The sequence below is a fragment of the Petaurus breviceps genome, unplaced genomic scaffold (assembly GCF_028583685.1).
Source record: "Petaurus breviceps papuanus isolate PSGF00001 unplaced genomic scaffold, PetGlider_PUasm1.0 154, whole genome shotgun sequence".
Classification (NCBI taxonomy): Eukaryota; Metazoa; Chordata; class Mammalia; order Diprotodontia; family Petauridae; genus Petaurus; species Petaurus breviceps.
In genome coordinates, this window is record NW_027185715.1 from 11,124,242 (window position 1) to 11,140,722 (window position 16,481).

The window sequence follows — 16,481 nt, forward strand, 5'->3', positions numbered from 1 at the left end:
ATGGATGGATGGATGGATGGATGGATGGATGGATGGATGGATGGATGTCATTTCTGGTGGAATGGCATGTAGCCTGATGGTTACTTTCCTCTTTCTACCAGGCATGACATATATATTTATTATGCATTTTGCATGTATTTATGTATTATGTATTCATTTATTTATGCATTTGTGTTTGTATATATTTCTTTATAATATATACACACTTATGTATATGTGTATATGGCCCATAATACTCATGTTCCATGGGAATCTGAAGACCATGGGACCAGAAAATAGGGAGTGAGATTCTTACCCCTCTCACGTATAGCAACTCAACAGGTAAACTTTTCCTCCTTATACAAATAAGTCGTACAGACACTGTTACATTTCATATAGACTTTTCTGGGTTACCATGAAATACTGAACTTGTCAGTTTTTTAATGCTTTGGTGGACTCTCTTCTATACAAATAGGAAGAAAAGAGTTTTGTTAGTTAACCTAACATATGCTTTTTGATAGACTGTGGAGACAGCATTATTTAATAGCATTGAAATAAGCAAAAAAAAAAAGTTCACTGGATGGGCCTTTTATACTTTCTAAGAATTCATCCAAGGGCTGTTTAAAATGAAAATGACTCCAGTTATATTTGTTGTTGTTCAGTCGTTTCTAAGTGTCCATGACCCCCTTTGGGGTTTTCTTGGCAAAGATACTGGAGTGGTTTACCATTTACTTCTCTAGTTCATTTTACAGAGAAGGAAACTGAGGCAAACAGGGTCAAGTGATTTGCCCAGGATCACAAAGCTAGTAAGAGTTGGAGGCCAGGGTTGAACTCAGGTCTTCCTGATTCCAGGTACTAGAATCTATCCACTGTTTCACCTAGCTTCTCCAACAGTGACCACACCAGAAGGTAAATCCAAGGGTTAGTAAACATTCCTCACCAAATGAAATCCAGGTGCACAAACTTTTCCCTAACCAACTCTCTTTAGATAGATCTTAAAAAACAAACAAAAATCTTTCCCCAAGTTTCTACCCTTCCTCCCTACTGATAATATTCATAAGCCTGATTCTTTTTTTATAAAGTTTATTCCCATTGTCTGTGACCAGAGTGTGCATTGGGGATAGCCCTGAAGGGTGTCTTATTTCCCAGAGAACATAAACTCCAGCTCTGCATGAGGGTTAAAAGATATACACCCTTGGGGCAGCTAGGTGGGGCAGTGAATAGAGCACAGGACCTGAGTTCAAATCCAGTCTTAGACACTTAACACTTACTGGCCATGTGACCTTGGGCAAAGCATTTAACTCCAATTGCCCTGACCTCCCCCCCTAAAAAAAAAAAAGCAAAAGTCACACAACCTCCCCTTTTCTCCCCCCCACCCCCAACCCCTGGGCAGAACTAGTGAGCTACAGTTTAGTTTTATGAATGATTCTGTAACTCTCTCACCAATCAGAACTTGAACTTGGCATTGACTGACTTGTCCTTAGAACAATGAGCTGGTAGTGATTGTGGGTATATCTGACCTGAGGATAATGGAATTGTGGGCTGCAGAGGCCAACTATTCTTTTGCATGGTCCTAGGAGAAGGATGCTAGTATAGGAATTTTGAATAAGAAGGGAAATAGGGATAATAATATATGAGGGGAAGTAGGGATCGTAAAATATAAATGTATAATGTTCACATATTGAATATAAGAGAAAGTACAGACAGTAACATATGAATATGAATTCCCTCATATTCAAAACTTCTATGCTAGCAGGATGCTTATTCATTATTGCTACATAAATAGCAGAACCTAATGGAGACAAGAAAAAAAAGTCAACAAATATGAGTAGAAGAAGCATGATTATATCAAAGTAAAATCACAGACAAGAAGAAATGATTATACAACCACAAATATGATGGACATCTTAAAAGTTTCTACTACATCCAGAGAACTGTGCTAAATTCTGAGGGAAACACTACATGAGACATGGTGTTGACCTCAAGGATCTTATAGGATCTCTATTGGGTAAATATCTATAATATAGTCTATTAGGGAAATATCTAAAATATCTATAAACTATATTAGAGTTTCAAAACAAAGTGCTACCTAAGATCTAAAGTGGAAAGATGTTACTGATCAGGAAATTATGGAAGATTTTCTGGAGGAACTTACATTTGAGTTGGATTTTAAAGAAAAGGGAATGAAAAGGAGAGGGGGCATTCTAGACATAGGTAACAACATGGAGGCAAGAGGGTATAGTTCACTTTGAGGGAGCAGAGAATAGTCCACTCTGGTTTGCACTATGGAGTGTTTGAAGGGAGGTAATATAAGTCTGGGAAAAGTAGGCTTGAATTAGATTTTAGAAGACCTTAAATTCCAGGACAGTACCAGAGAATATATCTTCTGCGACTAGATGGAAAGAGGAACAAAAATCTCTCTGGGTGTCATTTTTCTATAAAATGAAGGGTAATAAACCAGATGGGCTCATTCCTATGAATTCATGCCAGATTGACTCAATCAACAAGTCTTATTGAGTTCCTAGTAGGAACTGGTGTTACAAGGGCAGTGAATGAAACCATCCATACTTACATGGTTGTTGTTTTTGTGATTTGTCCTTTGTTCTGGAAGAGGACCGTTACATCAGGAAGGTGATGCCATGACTTGCAAGTGAATTGGATTTAAGTGAGGGAGGGCTGTGCAAAGTCACCAGCCTCACTTTTTCCTCTGGAGACATCTGGGTCTGGTGGCAAGATATAGATCAAATGACTGGAAATGCCCCCCCCCCCATTCACATGGATCTTCTCAGTAAAGTAAGAGGTCAGGTCATTTGCTATCAATGTTAATAGTGATAGATTCTAGACTTGGAACCAGAAAGGTCTGAGTTCTAACTAGTTGTGTTACCATAGGCAAGTTATGACCTTTCTAGGTCTTAGTTTTCTATATTTATAAAATGTGAAGGGTCAAACTAGGTGGTCACTAACGTCTCTTCTAGCTCTAAATCTATGCTCCTATGAGTCTATTATCACCTTTAGTACTTGTTAGAACTTGATAACATAGACTTTAGTCATAAGTCACTTGGAGAGACTTGCTTTGTTCTAAGGCTGCTAGAGTTAGCTAGATGGTGGATATAATGAGCATTGGACCTTGAGTAAGGAAGATATGAATTCAAACCCAATCTCAGACACTTAATAACTATGTGGCACCAGGCAAGTCATTTAATATATCTGCCTCAGTTTCCTCAACTGTAAAGTAGGGATAATAATAGCCCCTACCTCCCAGGGTTGATGTGAGGATCAAATGAGATATTTGTGAAGTGTTTAGCATGGGGCCTGGCTCATACTGTTAAATAAATGCTTATTTCCTTCCAATCTACCAAACTCTTGTCTACTCATCCTGTCAACCCATAACGAGAAGGGTGGTTAAAATCAAGACATGACAAAGAAGAAAAAGCCCTTGTTCTTGGATAAAAAAATAATACCCTGCTTGTGCTGTTGTGTGAACCTGCCCATTTGCACTTGATCCTGATGCGTTTCAAGTCCAGACTCTTTTTCTTCATGCTCCATTTAAATCTCTGGATGCTGACCACCAACCCAGATGCTTGGACTGTTTCTGACCTTGACTTTCTGTTGCCTCTGGATATCTAGACAAATACCCTTCCAAAAAGCTGTTGTTCATATGGCTTATATCTATTGCTGTTTACCATATTAGAAATTAAAATAGCTGCTAATAATGGAAAAGAGGATGGGGGAGGAGGATCTCCATTGTCGTTAGCTTTGGCATTAGTTGTTACATGTTCATTTTACTTTCTTCTCTCTTATTTGTTGTGACTCAGAGAACTTCAACTCTCACCTTTCTTCCCTATGTCTATAAAAATGTTTCTACAGGACATAAAATTGTGTTGATTTCGGTCTCTTTGAGATGCATTATTTCGGTGGATCTAGGTGAACCTGATCTATGATGTTGTATAACAATTTGCTGAGAAACTTTGAAATGATGCTTTCTTGAAGTATCAGAAAACATCCCAGTTACAGTATATAAATCAAGTTAGGCAAACAAGCCTGTAATCTGGAATAGTAATGGATGGATTTATCTGAAATATCCTTTCTAGGTAAAAATCAGCTCTTCAAGCAGTTTTTCTAATGAAAACACTTTGTAGTCACCCTTTTCCCTTCTTTCTTCTGTTTTTCATTGGACATGGGCATCTGTCTGAGCTGTAAATTTCATCTTCTCCTTTTGGTCCAGCATGTGAATGGGACATAGACTCACTAAAATCCTCAGATTTCTTTTTTATATTCATTTTCTTGATCTGTGTGTGGGGGGGAGGTCCAATAATAACTGGACAAAATCTCTCAGGGCAGCCTTTAGTTGTGAATCTGAAGAGAAGGGATTGGAGAATGTGTGGGCATAATGAAAGAGGGGATTCAGTCATGTTCATCCTGCTTCCTTTAAGGTCAAGGAGATTGTGTATTTAATTTGGCAGCATTTCTCAGTTTCACTAAATTCATCATACCGAATTCTCTGTATGTCAAGGTGTATGCTTTCCCCAGCCACAGAGGAAAGTAAATCTCCTCTTTGCTCTGAAATATAATTAGGAATTCTTGCACCTTGAACAAATTCAATTAAATTTGGTAGGAGAGACATTGGTGGAGAAGACAGTCCAGTGATGAGTACAGTTGTTCTGAGAGAGTGGATGGCCTGCTCCGAGAGACTGTGGCTTGTATCCCCATTGATTTGGTGGAAGAGTAGGCTCCAGCAAATGAGACCCTGAAGTTGGTGGCTTTGGAAGGGAGGGTGTGCATGATCATGCCAGGAGACCAGAACTGTGTGGCAAGGTGAGGGCACAGCAGTGATTGTGAGGAGGAAGGATATTCACTTCCCTGTTTCAGCGCCCCACAATTTTATGATGCCATCTTTACCCCAAACTTTCATATCTTAGTTTTGTACCGTACATTCAAGTTCTATATTTTATGTTCAGCTTTGTACATTCAAGCCTCTTGGCCTTAAGGAGTTTAGTAATATATAGTCTTAATTACAATAGTACAAGGGAGACTTGTACTAGTACTACTATATAATAGCAAAAGAGAGACTGGAGGTATAATGAGAAAAGCAAAAGTGAAGGGCAGGGAAGGGGAAAGGAAGGAGAAGGGAAGGGGCAGGATGGGAAGGGGAAGGGGAAGGGGAAGGAGAAGGGAATGGGAAGGGGAAAGGGAAAGGGAAGGGGAAGGGAAGGGGAAAGGGAAGGAGAAAGGGAAGGGAAGAAACTTTTATATAAGGATAGCACATAACCCTGCTAAGTAGGTTTTGTTATTATCCCTATTTTACTACTGAGAAAACTGAGACATACTGAGGCTAAATAATTTGCTTAAGGTCATACAACTATTATATTTCTGAGGCAGAATTAGATCTTAGGTCTTCTTGATTCCAGGTTCAATACTCTATCCAACCTAGCAGTACCTTCACTTAAGGGAATCAGTAAAGATTTCAAATAAGAGGTGGCAAGTAAACTTAGGCTTGAAGAAAAAATTATGGTGAAATCAGACTGAAAATGTAGGCTGGAATCAGAATATGGAGGGCCTTGAGGGAAAGAGCATAGAGTTTTTTAGTGTCTTTTCCTCTGAGCTATGGGTAGTTTCTGATTGTTTTTGGAATAAAGGAACAAAACAAGCATGTCTATGCATTAGGTTATTGGAGTTATAAATAGTAGGAAGCGATCAATAGTGTCATATGCAACAAAAAAAATCGGAGAAGCCAAAGAGTGAAACGCTCTCGGATTTGACAATTAAGAAGCCAGTAATGACTCAGGAGAGAGCTGTTAGAGCAGAGTGGAAAGGACCCAAGTTGGATTATGCTGGCTGAAAAGTGAGCAGATGTTGAACAGCAATGGTTACAATAAGTACAGACTATTCTTTCTAGAAGTGTCAGTTGTAATGGAGAAGAAGAAGAATTTGAGAGCGTGGCAGGGTCAATGGAAGGCTTGCTTTGGGGATGTGAGAGATCTAAACATATCTGCAGGCAGAAGAGAAAGAGAGAGTAGAAGAATGAGAGGTTGAAGTTGACAAGAAAATGAAGGATAAGAGAGAAGGGATTGTTTGTTGGATGATGGCTTAAGGTACCAGAGACAATGCCAAGGGATGGGATTGAGGGCAGAAAGGGAAGGGACAAGCCCCACACTGGCATTCAGGGGGAGGTATCATTGAACAACAGACCATTCCCTCTTGTAGGATAAGAAGATTGGGTTTTACTAATTGTCAAACCACCTAAGAGATTCAATTACAGCACACATTTCTTCATTTCCTCCCTCTGTATTTTCAAAAGGGTCCCTTGATCCCAGATGTTTTCAAATCACCACACCTCTCCTTTTTAATATGGACACTAATGCATCAAACACCAAATTCTCCTGTGAGATATTTTCAGTATAATATACAACAGTTCTCTGTTTCAACTCCACGAGTAACCAACAGAAAAAAGTACAAGAACAAACACCCATGAATGCCAAAGAAGAATTTATTTACCATAACTTTACACCACTACTTAAAGAAGCAATAATGTAGTTTACATTTATCCCATGTAAATTACTATGGAACCAGATGTAACTTACAAGGTGCCTTGTAACTCATCTCCTCTAAGCAATAAAGCCTTTTCTTTTTTTTTCCTCTGGCAAAGGTTCTAGAAACTGTTTTCTATCAGCAAATACAACAGATGGCTGGCACATGCCTGCTTTCCTCAATGAAGTGGGATCTCCACAGCAATAGTCTTTGATCGTTAGTGGCATGTCTACAACACCACGATGCAAAATACCACAGCAGAACAGAATCTAAATATTAAAGGTTTTAGGCTGTGCTTTTGATATGAGAACCTCCTTTTAAAAAAAGTCATGCCCATAGTATGTAAACATATTCACATTCCCACTTTGAAACTGTGGCACAGAGGTCAGAAAATGAGGTATTTCCTCTGTTTGGTGATAGAAAACTACAGTAAAGATACTACTGTAAACCCCAGGAGTGCAAAGGTATGCAGCTTGGTCTGGAACTTCCAAAACAATCATAACTCCATTAGGAAAAAAAATGTGAGCAGTACCTATTATGCGACTTAAAAAATCATAAGTGTTACCATAACTTCAGAGATGGAATGAGGTGTTTAACGGTAATAGGCATTTCCTTTGAAGATTAAGGGGAAGTATACTTAAATTAAAATTCATTCTCTGTGCCTTTGATTTGATTTTGTCAAAGGCATGGGGGCAAGGAAGAAGAAAATATTTCAATATAAATCTCCCCACAGCTCAGCCGGATCAGTGGGACCTCTTGGTGTGACTGAAGGCAGCAAATCCGAGGGAACTGAATCTGTGTTATACAACAGAGAACAGTAACTTGGGGGCTCAAAAGGCTCTTATGTTTTGAGGTCCCCTAAATGAATGAAAGCGATGGTGGCTGATCGTATAGTAATCATTTTAACAGAGTGGCCATATAGACATATTTGGATGAAAAAAAATGAACCCAGATTTCAATAAAAGGACCTGATTCAAATTTCTTTTCTCTCATTTTTTCACTTTTTTTCATTTCATTCATTCTCATTTTCATCTTTTCTCTTTATTTGTTTTACTTTGCAATGAAATTCAGTTTGGGTGTGAAGGAGTAGATTTATTCTGAAAGATGTCTGTAGCTATTAAGCACTTTCTAATTCTTCTCATACTGGATATTTCCTTATTTCTGATAATATTCACTAGCTCAAAAAAGTCTTGTAGTTATATTGTTTTGGAACTGGGAAGGACCTCCGAGTTCATCCTGTCCATCATCCTTATTTTACAGATAAGGAAAATGAGTCTCAGAGGAGATAAAAGCTCACCCTAAATCACACAAAGCCTGAAAGATGGAGTCAGGGTCTCTAAATCCCTCTAGAGCCCACTTTCCACTGCCCAGACCTTCGAAATTGCCAATCAGATTAATTTTATTTACTAGAAGCAGGTGTGAAAAGCTGATGGGTGAGTCACGTAGAAAAGACTAGAGAGGAACTGCCTAGCTAACAAACTGGTTCCCACAAAACCACAAATTACTGGATGTTCAAGAAACCAAAAACGTAATGGAATCAGCCCAATAGTCTAGCTAGCTCTTTGGACAAAAAAAAATGGAAAGAACAGTCACAAGATCAATTCTGGGGTCAGTGACTCCAATCTTCCATCATGGTAAGAGATCAGAATGTGACAGAAGATTTACCCATTTTGTTGGGAACATAAATTATCTTCCCCACCCTTCCAGTATTGTTATGTTGAAATTAATAATGCAGAAGAGCCGTAGGGTAAGCCAGTTTAGTGCATGAAGAGAGAGCTGACTTTGGAATAAGTAAGATCTGGGTTCAAGTTTTATCTCTTACACATACTAGCTAATATGACCCTGAGCATCTAGGTGGTGCAGTGGATAGAGCCTCAGACAGATAGCTGTGTGACCTTAGGCAAGTCACTTAATCCTGTTTGCCTCAGTTTCCTCATCTGTAATATGAGCTGGAGAAGAAAATGTCAAACCACTTCAGTATCTTTGCCAAGAAAACCCCAGATGGGTTCATGAAGAGTCAAATATGACTGAAACAAATAAACAAAAGGGAATCACTGAATATCTTGAGGGCTCTAGGCAGCTAAGCAAGAATGTAGCTTGTGAGTAAGGTAGCACAGTGAGTAAGAGCACCGACCCCAGAGTCGGGATGACCTGGGATCAAATCCGGGCTCAGACACTTAGCACCACACCCAGAAATAACCGGCCATGTAACCTTGAGCAAGTTACTTAACCCCGATTGCTTTAAAAAAAAGAAAAGAAAAGAATGTAAGTTGCAGAGCAAGTGCCTATCTGGCATCAATGAAATCAGAGGTAAATTAAAAAAGGACTCTTAGGATTTTCTGGAACCACCTTGGACCATCTCTGGTTAAATTTTCAGTGTGAGCATTTAAATCTCAGAAACAGGCAAAAACCACAAGGAAGGGCTTGCTTTATTGTTCTGTTAGTTAAATAAACTTGAGAAAGTGATGGAGAAAATGTTAATAATGCAGATTAAATTCAAATGTGTGTTTTACATTTCCAGAGAGCTGATTGTTAAACATTTACCAGCACACCCCTGGACTAATGAGCACATATTTGTGTATCTGTTCTTCTCTCAGGGTACAAAATCCTGCACATAAAGTCCCTTAGGCAGGAACAAACCATTTTCCTTCTCTTCCCACATCCCTTGCAAAATACCTCAATCTTGTCTTTGGAACATTTTGCAATTGAACAGATGAAACACCACCACTGACTTCTAGTGGTTATAAAGATTTATGAGCAATACATAAATGTCACAAAGGCTTATGCTAAGCTCTGGATATGTTATCTTAGTTGTTCAAAGAGAGGAAAGGGCAAGATCCAGATCATAGGTTTGATCCCAATATGGGCCGGTCAATATCCATGCAGAAGAAAAGACCTGTTCCACAGGCACAGATTTCACCACTAACTATGGTCAATTACTTCAATAATAATGATGATAATAATAATAATTATTATTATTATTATTATAAAATGTTCACTCTCACTTTAAAGGAGAATTATTTTAAAGAGTGCAGATAATTCCATATGAAACCATGGTCAATTTTCAAAAACCACTCAAAAAATGTCCCACTGAACTAGCATCAGAAATATAGTCTTCCAATGTTAGGAAAAGGGCATTTTAAAGCCATTAAACCCAGCACAATGTAAAGGCTAGAGGTCAGCTTCAAAACTGGGTTCAAGTCACACCTTCGACGCATACTGGCTATGTACCTTCTATGTGCTAGGTAGGCACTGTGCTAAGTACTGTGTTGTTTAGTCATTTCAGTCATGTCCAACTTTTGATGACCCCGCTTCCTTCTCCTGATACTTTTAGAGAGGAGGAAACTGAGGCAAACAGGGTTAAGTGACTTGCCCAAGGTCACACAATTTACAAATGTCTGAGGCTAGTGAACTTGGTTATATGAGTCTTTCTGACTCCAGGTCCAACACTCTATCCACTGCACCACCTAGCTGTCCAAGGTGCTGTAGACACAAATTAAATAAATGAAACAACCTGTACTTGCAAAGAGCTCATGTTCTCAGTGGCCCAATTAACTCAAGTCTAAGACTCTTAGTTACAAAGCAGGTATTGATGTGTTTTGATAAAAAGAATTGCCTCACTGGGAATTCCCAATATTAATCAAAGAACAGACCTAGTTCAAAATAAAGGCCATATCTACATCATGCACATTAATATTTTGTCAAGTAACACATAAATATAGAAATAGGTAGTAATGGCCCCATGTCTTACACAAGTCTGTCTGAAAAAGCTTTCACAATAACTTTGCTTGAAAGTACATCTGTTCATAGTAGGTTGTTTTCAAGATAATGTGGTTAACTGTTTTCTGAGTATAAGCATCCAAGAGAGATGGCTGGTAAAGACTGACCTTGTAGTCAGGGAAGACCCGATTCAATTCCTACATACTAGCTGGATGACCTTGAGCAAGTAACTTGTCTATTCAACATCCTCGAGGAAATCTGTAAAACTCTTAAGTTGCAAATGAGCCTGTGTTGGCGAAGAAAGTTTCCATACTTAGAGTTCCCTTCATTGATGAAATCCTAAGTTCATTAAAGGTTTAAGGAAGGAAAAAAATAACAAATGAGGGACTAGTAGGCATCCAAATGCATCTCCTAGCTTAAGATATAGCTCCTGCCTTGGTGTATGTCTAAAAATTAGTGGAAGCAAAGCAAGTTGAGGTAGTAATGACTAGAGCGTTGAACTGAGAGTCAGGAAGCCCTGAGTTCAAATCTTGCCTCATCCACTTGCTAGCTGTGTGACCCTAGTTAAGTCACTAAAACCGTGCCTTAATTTTCTCATCTATAAAATAAGGGGATAATATCCAATGGTGTCTAGGATTTTTTCTAGCTTTAAATCTATGTCCTAAATTATTTGTAACAAATACCTACAAACTGCTAAAGGGATTGTTTTTTTAAAGACCAGACCTATGATTTCATTGGCTTAAGTAGCAACCAATAAGGAAGTTCACCTACTGATTCAGTTACATGTCTATCCTGAAAGATCTAACCTCAGAGAATTTCCTGGAACATGGGGAGGTCAAGAAACTTTCCCAGCGTTCATTGTTGTACAGCCATGTCCCAATTCTTCAAGATTCCATTCAGAGTTTTCTTGGCAGGGATACTCGAGTAGTTTGCCATTTCCTTCTCTGCCTCATTTTACAAATGAGGAAACTGAGGCAAAGAGGGCTAAGGGACTTGCCCAGGGTCACACAGCTTGTAAGTGTCTGAGGCTGAATTTGAACTAAGGTCCTCATGGTTCAAAGGTCAGTACTCTATCCTACACCTCTATCCTGCACCACCTAGCTGCTCAGGCTTGAATAACCAGTATACGTCAGAGACAGGATTTGAAACCAGGTTTTCTTGACTCAAAGGCAATGTCTCTCCATGAGACTCCATGATGTCTCTCATGAAAGAGCTATAGATACTTAACAATAAAAATGCTCCTCTAACTTAAAATCTCATGGGAAAGGGAGTTAAAGTTGAGAAAGAAGAGTTCTTAAGAACAATGACAGGAAATGGAGTTTTATCATTGGAAAGTGAGTTTTCAGAGACAAAGGTGGGAGGTCTTTTCAGAAAGCCTAGAGATAATTAGCAAGCGATAGGCAGGAATATATCAGTGAACTCTTTGGAGACTATTTAAACTGACCCACAAAAGTTTTTCATTTGCTTACCCTTTTTAGTTTATTGATTGAATTATAGGATCATAGATTATAGTGAGAAGGAAACTTTTGCTGTTGTTATTCAGTCATGCCAGATTCTTCATGGCCTCATGGACCATAACATGCCAGGCCCCTGTATCCTCCACTATCTCCCGAAGTCTGGCCAAGCTCATATTTATAGAAACAAATTTACTTATCCCCTAATCCAGCCCCTTCGTTTTAGCCCAGAGGAGCTAAGTGATTTATCCAAGGTTCAATAGATAGTAAATGGGAGGACTAGAATTCAAAATCAGGTATTCTGATTCCAAATTCATATAAGTGATATACAGAGAAGAAAAACAAAGTGAGACTGAAAGATTTATTCAGATATAAGTTTAGGGCACGTTTAATACCCTTGTGAAATTAGTGGACATTGAGAGAACATTGCATAACTGTTAGCTCTAGAATCTGTATTTTTCCGCCTCAAATGTATTTTTAAAGATACTAGACTGGTACCTGAGTAAAAATAGAAAATAATGACCTCCTCCAGTAGGTGTTCTTAAAGTTTGCTGTAATTTTGTCCACGTGATATCAAAACGTCTGGATAAAAAGGTGAAAAAGATCATCCAGTTTCCCAGACTTTTTGGTGATACACTGGAAACATCTTAATATTCAGTATCATTTGGACAAAGCACCTACATGACTTTGGATTGTTTTTAACCTTTTATCTCAATGAAAATTAATACCATGTCCTAATTCTCTTTACATTTCCCTCTATGCTAAGCATAGTGCTTTGTTCATGGCATGTGTATAAAAAATTGTTGTTTACTGAATGGGTGGTTTGATGTCACATAACCCAATCAAAGATACTTGTAGATATTCAAGCAATATTCAAGACACTGCTTTCCTTTCATTAAAGGGTCATTCCACTATGTTTTGCATCATGTATAATCAATATAAAATTGCTTACCTTCTCAAAGAGGGAGGGAAAGAATTTGGAACTTAAAATTTTTTAAAATTAATGTTAAAATTTGTTATGTGCAATTGGGAAGTATTTAACAAAATGAGCAAAAATATGTTGGAAAAATGTGTCATTCCAGTGGATCTTTTAAAGAAAAAGAGTGTTCCTTCCAGGTACTGAAATTATAGGATTTCATTAACTGAAATTTAATTGACACAATTTCATATTTGGGATATTTAGAAACATCTGGCCATTTGTCAGTCTATACAGATGACAGATGAGGCATTGTGGTGTAGTAGAAAAAGGTAGATTTTTTTTTTTTAAAGACAGCCTAGGCTTGAATCCAGGCTCTACTACTTAATAGCTGCATGACTTTGGGCAAGTCACTTAAACTTTCTGGGCTTCAGTTCCCTCATATGTAAAAGATGTTGGACTACATGACCTCTGAGGTCACTTCTAGTTCTAATTCCTATGATCCCGTTAGTCTGTCCCTTCTTATCAGCTTGTTGTGACACAATATAGGAAAAAACCCAAAACTTCAATCCACCTAACCAGAGAAGACTGACTTCAGCAAAGATAATGAGATAAGCTAATATTGGAGCTAAAATTCCCTGAAGATTTAAATAACAACACATCTAAACATTTTAGACAAGTAAACAAAAGGTTGAAGAAAAACAAAATGCTGACTCAAATGCTACTCTGACTTTTTTCCATTTTAGCTTCACGGTCTAACAAAAAAGTACCAAGTCTGAGATCAAATAATATCTTAACCTATTTATATTCAACTGATCACCTTAAAGTCTGCAAACCCTTGCAATCCCTAAAACACAAGAAGGAAGGAAAAGATAGGTTTTCAGCTTTTGCTCAGAAGTTCCCTATTTAGAAGGTTGAATCTCAAACAAAAAAAGCGATTGGTTATTTTTGTTTGCATCTTCAAGGGTTCTCATCCATTCCCAAATAGAGAGGTCTTATTCAAGCTACATTTTAATGCAAAAGGGAAGTAATAATGGGATAGGTCAAAAAAAATTTTTAAGTAAACCATAATATTAATATTGAGGTATTTTAACCATCTGCTTGAAAGATTTTAGATAAAAGAACATAAAGAAAGTGAAATTGACTGACTTGTTTACATGATCCGGATTTCCATCTGTAGACATTTCCATGCTTGTATTTCTCCTTCCTTAAGGAAATAACAGGTCTGACCTATTCCCAATACTCCAATACAATAATTTTTTTTTCTTAAAAGTCATAAAGAAATAACCATAATAGGAGGAAAGGGTTAAATATGGTAAAAGAGAGGATAGTTATAACTAAAATGTGTCACTTGTAGGTTGGATAAAATAGAAGATGAAAAGATAATATAAATTTAAGCAGTTTTTTTTAAAGAGCAAAGATTAAGAGGACAGAGCCAAAATGATTGTGCCTGTGTTTTTATAAAGTGACTAAACTGAAAATGTTTCTCATTATATAAGAATTATCATGTTAGGAAAGGCTTGATGAATAACCCTCTTAATAAAAATGGTTGTTTTTCTAACTTTCAAATTTAAGCTGAAGAGAGAAGTGTTACCATTATTATGAATAACAGACTAAATTTTACAAATTCATAAATGAAATATTATTTATTCCACATTTCTATTGTCAGTTCCTTGATTATACAAAGACATGTAGTCAATAAATTTTGAGCCTTTATCATCCCCACCTCCTTTCCTAAAGTTAGACATCACTGATGTTCAATTCAATTGTTGATGGCTAGCTATTCATACATAAACCAGATAGAGACAGATAAACACAGTGCTGAGAAGAAAATGTTATGCTTCCTCATGAGAAGAAACCATACTCTATTTTTTCCATTATGATTTAAAATTATTTAAAGTGGTAACTTTAAAAACCAATTGCCTTCCTTCAAATATGGATCCTCATGTGAGATTTTTGGCAAGTTTGCTTCCAGGTGAAAGGTAGTCTGTTAGTGAGTTATTCATGTAAATTACATAACATGGAAATTACTGCCTCTATTTATGCAGTTCAAGTTGTATATGTTGGAATTTGCTTAAAGTTCAAATACTGCAGCATTGTTTAGTCCACATTAAAAGCTGGTAACATTTTGAATGTTCCTCTAAACTTTAATGTTAAGGAATCATCGAAAACATCACAGTCATATTAGCAATCACCAAATGGTACTTTGACATACTTACTTGGACATACAGCATGTTCCTGAACATAGTTTCCATTCTTTTTGTTAGAATTCTGAATTTATCTGATTAATAATGCTAAAAACAAAGAGCTTTGTCTTTTTTTAAATGTTTACAGGAAAATCATGTGAGAAATAATTTCCTGATTACATTATTCTAAAATGATAACACTAGGTACTTTACAATATTCTTCCTGTTTCATTGTAGGCAATGAGACTACAGAAGAACAGCATTCCACACCCTTTAGAAATTATCAGTACTTACTTTCCCTGTGGCTTGCCAGGTAAAATTCATGGAATGAATATTAACAGGAATGGCTGGCATTCTCTGTTGAGCTTTTCTGAAATCATGAGTGAATGGGGCCATTTTCCCCTCTGAAACAATCAGAATATCCTCTTCGAAACCTGTTTTAGAAAACAAACCAAAATGAGTGAACTTGTAAGACGGAGGTCCTATGTTTCCAGAAACACCTGCCTTCCTTATCTATTTCTTATGAAACAGCAAAGCTACAGAGATGACCATTCAGCTACATGGGACAAGACTGATACTTAGGACTGATGTTTGCTAGGGTAAAAAAAGTACAAGAAAGTGATGAATGAAAACGAAGGCTGTACATACAACCACACTTAAGGGTACCTAGAAAAGTAGCCTGTGAGATACATTGTAATCAAGAAACGTGTTCAATGAAGTTTCTTGGGGTTTAAAAAACTGGAATTTAAGGAGGTTTTCAAAAAGAAAAATACCATGATTTTGAAAGTCTTTGTTTAAAGTCAGTGTTATTATAAAGGTGTCAATTGCCCAAGACCCTCCCTGCTTAACTAAAGTGGGAAAGGTAAAGGGTGATCTTACCTATGAGGACTCTGGCTTGATGGGCATCAATCCACATGTACAAGCTGTCTTCTTGCTGTGGCCCAGCCTCGGTCCGTAGGACAAAAAGCCAAGGAAGGATGCTGCAGAGCCTCACTATAAGAGAAGAGACGGAGCTTTCCCTGGCCATGCTGGTCAGCGGAATTTATTGTTGGTACTTCACTGAAACTCTGGACTCACTGAAACTCTCGCCTCCGCCCCACCCGCCTGAGCTTGCTGCTAGCTGCGCTCTCTCTACTGCCTCTAGCCCGGCTGCTCCCTCCTGGCTGCTGAAAGGCAAGGATATGAGCTAGCGAAGGGGGGTGGGGGGGGAGTGAGGGAAGAGGAGGGGGCGAGAGGAAGAAAGGGGGAAAGAGAGGAGGAGGGACTGGAAAAAGGAGAGTAAAAAAAAAAAAAACTCCAGGCAGAAAATCCTAGAGAAACAAGACAGTACGGGAGGAGAAAGGAGAGAGGGAGGGATAAGAGGGGGAGATAAGGAAATGGGGACACAGAAGAGAAGGAGAGAGAGAACAGAAACAGAGAGAGAGTCAGAAAGAAACAGATGAAACAGACAGGAAAAAAGAAAGAAATAGACAAAGCGAGGGGACTGAGAGACAGAGGCAGAAACAGACAAAAAGAGAGAGAGACCAAATCAGAGAGACAGAAAGACACAGAGAGATAGAGACAAAAAAACAACAACAGAGAAACAGGGGAAAAAAGATAGAAACAGATTTTTAAAAAAGACGAACAGGGATAGAGAGACAGAACAAAGAGAGAAACAGAGACAAGAGTCAGAGACAGAGATAGAGAGACGCAGAGAGA

General features: G+C 38.0%; 1 protein-coding gene across 4 annotated transcripts in view; it reads right to left on the bottom strand.

Moving 5' to 3' along the window:
* The window catches only part of WIF1 (WNT inhibitory factor 1), a 107,378-nt gene extending 91,388 nt beyond the window's left edge, over positions 1-15,990 (bottom strand). For 3 of the 4 annotated variants that reach the window (XM_069080891.1, XM_069080883.1, XM_069080879.1), the window contains exons 1-2: positions 15,663-15,990; positions 15,078-15,217 (exon numbers count right to left, since the gene is read on the bottom strand). In XM_069080891.1, coding sequence (XP_068936992.1) covers positions 15,078-15,217; positions 15,663-15,810 — 288 coding nt within the window. In that variant the 5' untranslated portion in view covers positions 15,811-15,990. The remainder of the gene's footprint in view (positions 1-15,077; positions 15,218-15,662) is intronic. The other variant, XM_069080872.1, reaches the window with a different exon arrangement.
* Between the last annotated feature and the right edge of the window lie 491 nt (positions 15,991-16,481).